General features: G+C 37.8%; 1 protein-coding gene across 2 annotated transcripts in view; it reads right to left on the bottom strand.

The window, feature by feature from the left end:
- Positions 1-1,763: 1,763 nt before the first annotated feature.
- The window catches only part of A1CF (APOBEC1 complementation factor), a 46,603-nt gene continuing 40,562 nt past the window's right edge, over positions 1,764-7,804 (bottom strand). For both annotated transcript variants that reach the window (XM_029283600.1, XM_015813267.1), the window contains exon 11: positions 1,764-1,912. In XM_029283600.1, coding sequence (XP_029139433.1) covers positions 1,764-1,912 — 149 coding nt within the window. The remainder of the gene's footprint in view (positions 1,913-7,804) is intronic.

The following is a 7,804-nucleotide window of genomic DNA, read 5'->3' as shown; positions in this document are numbered from 1 at the left end:
AAAAATTCAACCTTAACTTCATGCGTATTGACATTCCTTCAGAACAGCTTTTGTTTTCTGTGAGGGATACAGAAATTTTTACTTTCCTTGAAATCCATATGCAAATAAACTAACTAAATGGGATTGAAAATAGAACCATTTTATATCAGCTATGCAGTTTAATCTATGAAATATTTTCATCTAGCTTACTAAAATATTAAAATTAAACACATACTACAAAATTCAACTAAAAGAAAAACTTGTAATGGAGTCTAAACGGAAATTTCTAGTAACTTTCTAGTAACTATAACTGAGTACTTGAGATTTGCTGCTTAAGATGCATTTGTGTGACTTTGGATATTTCAAGCTATCATTCCAAAATATATTTTTAGTCCAAAAAATAATTATGAATTCTGAGAATTAATTTGTCTTCAATTCTGTTCTCATAGTTTAAGCTCAGATTTTTTTCTCATAAGAAAGGCAGAAACATTATTTTTAGATTAAAAAAATGGTCATTACTTTGTAATGGCAGTGTTTTCTACTACGTCTTAGAACCGTTCAGCCTTTTATATGTCTACTCAGAAGTAGGTCCCACTGAATTCACCTCAGCTTATTTCTAGGCTCTCACCTAGAAATTTGCTAATCAACAGTGGTATCAACCTAACTCACTGTTAATTGCAGTTAAAAACACTAATTTCAATGGGCTGATATTGAGAATATTTTTTTGAATTCAGTAAATGAATATCTGCGAAGATATGTATAGGACTGTACTCTAGATTTTGTTATTGGTTATGACAAATGGCTACAACCACAGTTTTATAAACAAAAGCCAGAATAACTGCTAAGAGTCAAAATTCAAGTGACCTTAAATATGTTTTTGCACCTAATATACTTCTTTAAAAAGGCAAATTATAAGGCGGATAATTGCAGCATGTGGAAAAGGGAATTAAATTAATTATTTGCAAGGGATGCTCTTTTAGTAAAAATGTACTACTCTTTTACTAGTACATATGCACATGCATTATACTGAACAAGAAATAAGAGAAAAATGGTGCTAGGAAAGGAAAATTGATGGAAACAATAAGAAGTGCCTGAAACTGTGTTTGTGTGTCCCTATCCTCACAAAATAGGGCATCTTATCCAAGATCAGCCTAACAGTGGCAGCATTGTAAATGCATTCACACATTTTCTAGCACATGCTCCTAGATTATGACAATCTGGCTATTCCAATTTTGTAGCTACACAAAACGTTTTAAGACAAGAAAATTAGAAATGTAATAGCTTCATAAGTTCAAAGAACTTTCCACTACTAAAAGCGTAAAGACCTTTGAAGTTATGAAGCTATTATAAGCTATTACTTTCAATAAAATTACTAAAAGTATTATTGAAAGTGATAATTTTTGAAAATTGCCATCAAGGATACACACACACACACAGAGAGAGACATCCCTCTGAAAAAGTTTTCTTTCCTTTCTGGTTATGATTATTTTTCCCCACTTTAAAGGCTTTAAAAAAAGTACATACTGTCAACCACTATTTACCTTGATAAATTAAAGCAAAGAATTCTTGCCATATCAAATTATGCTTTATCATTAATTGAGAATAATTAAGGGTGACTTATAATTAACCTGGAATAGCTCCTACTCCTGTCAAATAATAATGAAATGAAAAAGAGATATTTAAATAAAGCTGGAGGTATGTACTGTATACATGTACATGTATGTGTGTGTGTGTGTGTGTGTGTATCTTTGAGTTTGGTGCACCCTGTCGGCCCAAATATATATTTAAAAGGCTCCATAACCGTCATTACGAGTAGCTACCGCAAAGGCTGGATATGCTTCATAAGCTGTATAGGTTGTCAAATCTTGTCCTAGATTCACTGCTTGCTTAAGCTGGGTAGCTGCGACAGTGGCAGCTGTGTTAGCAATATATCCTGGAGAAAAATTCAGAAAGAAACCTTTTTTTACCAGAACTGTAGAGATTGACACAATTCTTTATGCATAATTTTAGTCTACAATAATATTCACACCAAAACATTGTTTTCTAAGCATGCTGTTTAAACCGAACACGTGAATTTGGCCATACTTGGCTAATTAGTAGGGAAATCATTTGTATTACAGGACCAGAGTGGAGTGCAAAAATTCAGTTGCTCACTATGTGGCAGCAAATATCTTTTTCCTGCCATCTAGTGGTCATCTGGATTTTTCCATCCTAGTTTGTCAATCCTATTTACAAGTCCTACTTGAGTTGAAAGTGATGCTTTATCTACAGCAATGCACAATATCAAATTATATGGAATAATATCTAATATCATCAAATTTGCAGATGACACTAAGCTGGCAGGAATAGCCAACACCCCAGAAGACAAGCTCAGGATGCAAAAAGATCTTGACAGACTTGAACAACGGGCCCTAGCCAACAACATTAATTTTAATATGGAGAAAAACAAGGTTTTACACCTAGGCAGGAGAAACCAAAGGTACAAGTACAGATTAGGCAAAACCTGGCTCAGAAACAGTGACTGTGAGAGGGACCTTGGAGTCCTAGGGGACAATCACTTAAATATGAGCCAGCAGTGTGCGGCAGAGCAAAAAAAGCTAATACAATCCTTATATAAACAGAGACATAGAATCAAAATCATGTGAAGTATTAGTATCACTTTATAAAACCTTAGTGAGACTACATCTGGAATACTGCATCCAGTTTTGGTCACCGTATTACAAAAAAGATGTTGAGACTTTGGAAAATGTGCAAAGAAGAGCAACTAAGTTGATTAAAGGCCTGGAGACTAAAACATATGAAGAACAGCTGCAGGATTTGGATTTGGCTAGTCTACACAAAAAAAGGACTAGGGTGGACATAATAGAAGCATTCCAGTATTTGAGGGGCTGTCACAAACAGGAGGGGGGTCAACTTATTTTCCAAAGCACCAGAAGGCAAGACACATGCCGGTCACTAGAGCGGGGAATATTGCCGGTCCCGTCCCCTAAGGAGATACATCTGGCAGGATCCAGAAGAAGGGCCTTCTCTATGATGGCTCCCTCTCTCTGGAACATCAACTCCCCCAGAGATTAGAGTGGCCCCCCACTCTAACCCTCTTTTGGAAGGCGCTGAAGATGTGGTTCTGCCAGCGGGCCTGGGGAACCCAGAGCAGGATGGAGCCCATTAAATAAATGTGTGTTGTTGACAGGGCGGGGGGTTGGGGGGTTGGGGGGGTTATTATTTTATTATTTTTCTTATTATTATTTTCTTTTTTTATATGGTGTTTATATCCGTGTAAGCCGCCTTGAGTTGCCATGTGTGAGTAGGTGGCAATATAAATTTTCTAAATAAAAAAAAATTAAAAAATTAAAAAAAAAACAAAGGATGGAAACTAATCAAGGAGAGAAGCAACCTGGAATTAAGGAGAAACTTCCTAACAGTGAGGTCAATTAACCAGTGGAACAGCTTGACTTCAGAAGTTGTGGGTACTTCATCTCTGGAGGCTTTTAAGAAGAGACTGGACAGCCACTTGTCTGAAATGGTATAGGGTCTCCTGCTTGAGCAGGGGGTTGGACTGGATGACCTCCAAGGTCCCTTCCAGCTCTATTTTGATTCATTGATTGACTAGTGTTTGCTGATGTAATAATGCTCATCTACAATGATACACACAGTACTGTTATGCCTTTTCTTCAACAAGTCCTAGTACTTTTAGTCAGCTGTGCCAATATAATCCAATGCTATATGTGTACAGATAGCCCTTACTTTCTGTCTCATGTAGCAACCATTTGAAGACACAAAGGTGAAAAAAAAACCTAATATTGTGACTGATCCTCTGATAGTGATACTGTAGCAGCATCCTGAAGTCATATGATTGCCATCTGTATACTTCATAAGTGGCTTGCAACAAATAGAGTTAATAGACAAGACAGAAGTAAAATCATGTCAGGATCACGTGATGTTTTTTTTGCTTAGCAACTGTGATACTCTGTGACCAAGTTGCCAGTCCCAATTGTAGTCACTAAGTGAGGACTATCTATATGTATGAATACACAGATTGATACTCTATGGCAGAGGTAGGGAACGATGGCCCAGGGAGCTGAAGTCCACAAGACATAAAAGGGCCATTGTTCCCCACCCCTGCCCTATGGATATCCTTTGTGGTGGGTTCTATAGGTTGTCATATTGTTGGAGAGTGAATAAGATGTGAGAGAGGAAATGAAATAGTAAAAAATATGTATTTGCATCCTTTCTCTGTGCTATTTAGAAGGAAAGCAGGTTTGGCTTTGATCTTTGACTAATCCAAACTCTGGAACCTCTTATCTAGAGAGAGAGAGAGAGACTCTTACCTCCATAAAGCTTTCATTAAGATGCAAAAGATCTTTTCTTTTGAATTCCTCCCTGCACCTTCCCCCTGGCTTCTAATCATACCAAAGCTGTCAGGGAACTGCCCACAAGCGACGCCAGTAACAGTAACAGAGTTGGAAGGGACCTTGGATGTCATCTAGTCCAACTCCCTGCTCTCATAGCAGACTAAACTATTTCTGATCAATGGCTGTTCAATCTCTTCTTAAAAACCTCCAGTGATGGGGCACCCACAACTTCCGAAGGCAATTTTTTCCATTGGTCAATTATTCCTCACTGTTAGGAATTTTCGCTTTTGTTCTATGTTGCTTCCTTACTTGGTTAGTTTCCATCCATTGTTTCTTTTCCTTCCTACAGGTGCTTTGGTAAATATGTTACTACCCTCTTCCTTGTGGCAGCCTTTCAAGTATTGGACTTAGAATGACAGAGTTGGAAGGGACCTTGTAGGTCATCTAGTCCAAGCCCTTGCTTAAGCAGGAGACCCTCTACCATTTCTGACAAGTGGCTGTCCAGTCTCTTCTTGAAAGCCTCCAGTGATGAAGCACCCACAACTTCTGAAGGCAAGCTGTTCCACTGGTTAATTATTCTCACTGTCAGAAAATCTCTCCTTATTTCTAGGTTAAATCTCTCCTTGATCAGTTTCCGTCCATTGTTCCTTGTCTGGCCTTTGGATGCTTTGGAAAATAGGTTGTCCCCTCTTCTCTGTGACAACCCCTCAAATATTGGAACACTGCTATCATATCACCCCTGTCCTTCTCTTCTTTAGACTAGCCATGCCCAGTTCTTGTAACCGTTCTTCATATGTTTTATCCACCAGGCCCCTAATCATCTTTGTTGCTCTTCTCTGCACTCTTTCTAAAGTCTCAGCATCTTTTTTATAATGTGGTGACCAAAACTGGATGCAGTAGTCTAGTTGTGGCCTTACTAAGTCTTTATAGAGCGGTAGTAGTACCTCACATGATCTTGATTCAATCCTTCTGTTAATGCAATATAGGATTGCATTGGCTTTTTTGGTTGTTGCTGCACACTGCTGGCTCATATTTAATTGATTGTCCACTAAGGATTCCAAGATCCCTCTCACAGTTACTGCTATTAAGCCAGGTTTCACCTAATCTGTATGTGTACTTTTGGCTTTTCTTGCCTAAGTGTAAGACTTTACATTTCTCTGTTATTATATCACCTCTGATCTTTCTTTTCAATAGACTAAGGTATATCAAGTTCCTGCAATCGTTCTTAGTATATTTTAGCCTCCAACCCCCTAATCATCTTTGTTGCTCTTCTCTGAACTCTTTCCAAAGTCTCCACATCTTTTTTGTATTGAGGTGACCAAAACTAGATGCGGTATTCCAAGTGTAGTCTTGCCCAGGCTCTGTACAGCAGTACTAGTACTTCACATCATCTTGACTCTATCTGCCAGTTAATACAACGTAGGATTGCACAGCCTTTTTTGGCTGCTGCTACACACTGTTGCCACACACCACATGCACTGGGATGTCACAACATAAACCCCATGATTTACCTAGTTGTGTCTGACATCAGTGCACAAGTATGAAAGCTTGAAGTTTGAGTCATGAATTGTCATCCACAGTAGTTCGTAGCAGGCTCCTAAAATTTTACTTTGTGTTCTTCATATAACTTTGTTATCTCTTAGCTTTATGTCCTTTAAACATCTAAGCTAGTTAGCCATCTAGCTATACTTTAGTGTAATACCAATCCTATGTGTGCTACCCAGGCATAATCTCTAGTGAATCTGTATTCAGTTGCAGACTAGGATTATAACCTCATTCTATCTTCTTCTTCTGCCTTTAAATCATTTTGCCACTTCTTACATAGAAAAAAATGACAAAATATCAAGACACTAGCATAAAGCGCAATTCAGCTATTTAATCATTTATCAAAATAATATTTTAAAAGTAATCCCCTTTCTACATAAGAAGGGCTAGGGGTGATATGATAGCAGTTCCAATATCTCAGGTGCTGCCACAAAGAAGAGGGAGTCAGTCTATTCTCTAAATAGGCAGGACAAGAAGCAAGGGATGGAAACTAATCAAGGAGAGAAGCAACCTAGAACTAAGAAGAAATTTCCTGACAGTTAGAGCAATAAATCAATGGAACAACTTGCTTCCAGAAGTTGTGAATGGTCCAACACTGAACATTTTAAAGAAGAGACTGGACAACCATTTGTCTTAAATGATATAGGGTTTCCTGCTTGACCAGGGGGGTGGACTAGAAGACCTCCAAGATCCCTTCCAACTCTGTTATTCTTTTTATTCTATTATATGCCTTTCCCTTATACAAATAGCCTTACTTTATTTTGCCTAGCTAGACTCTCTCCTATTCAAGGGCGGCTGGAGAAAGAGAGAGGTAGTTTAGAGTGATGCATTTTATATCAGCTTTGATGAACCTAACCGATACCGTTTTTATTGGACTATTAGGTTCATTTGAATTGAAAGGATAAAATGTATTCAGAGTTTTCCAACTAAATGAACAATGGCAGTGGAAGGTCATTGTAATTAAGCAGCAAATGGTGCTGAGTTCAATAAAACATCAGTGTATCTTACATAATGCGGAAGCTTGAACAAGCCTAGACAAATTGATTTTTCTTTGTGGCAGGAAACGGGATGGATTTTAATTTTTTTAAAAAGCTCTGATGCTTCTGAATGATTCCTTACAGGTATGAATCAAAAGGACTGACTGGTATGTATACTATGTTTCCAGTAATGTAAAAAAAAAAAAGAATAATTCAACATGGAAGATATACTGTATATAAGTAAAATCCAGAAAGTTTTGGTTCTCATTAAGTGCCTGTATATATTAAATGGTGTAAATAAGTACAAAGTAAATAAGTACAATGAATTATAATAATTGGCTCCCTATATTACCTTGTATTCAGTGTAACTGCAAGGTAATTTTAACTATAGAGTAAATTCCTGTGGATGCTTCTCCCCCATGAAAGCATTCCAGGTTTTTAGATGGCAATAAGGACCTCATTTCAACATCTGGAACATCTAGGAGAGTTTAAAAAGTCATGATGGTAGCTTTGGCTAAGCAATGAAAGCTGTCATCTTGACTTTTTAACCTTCCCATACCCTTTCTCAATACTCTTCTGAGGATTTCAGGTGGTCCTCGACTTACAACACTTGCTCAACAGTAGCAACTGTGAGAGGAATCTCGCAGTCCTAGTGGACAATCACTTAAATATGAGCCAGCAGTGTGTTGCAGCTGTCAAAAAAGCCAACACAGTGCTAGACTGCATTAACAGAGGGATATGAAATGTTAATACCACTTTACAATGCCTTAGTAAGGCCACACTTGGAATACTGCTTCCAGTTTTGGTTACCACGATGTAAAAAAGATGTTGAGACTCTAGAAAGAATACAGAGAAGAGCAACAAAGATGATTAGGGGACTGGAGGATAAAACATATAAGGAATGGTTGCTGGGATTGGGTATGTCTAGTCTAATGAAGAGAAGGACTAGGG

The sequence above is a fragment of the Protobothrops mucrosquamatus genome, unplaced genomic scaffold (assembly GCF_001527695.2).
Source record: "Protobothrops mucrosquamatus isolate PMUCROS unplaced genomic scaffold, P.Mucros_1.0 scaffold149, whole genome shotgun sequence".
Taxonomy (NCBI): Eukaryota; Metazoa; Chordata; class Lepidosauria; order Squamata; family Viperidae; genus Protobothrops; species Protobothrops mucrosquamatus.
Note: the sequence above shows the minus strand (reverse complement) of the source record. Positions and strands in the feature narration are given on the sequence as shown.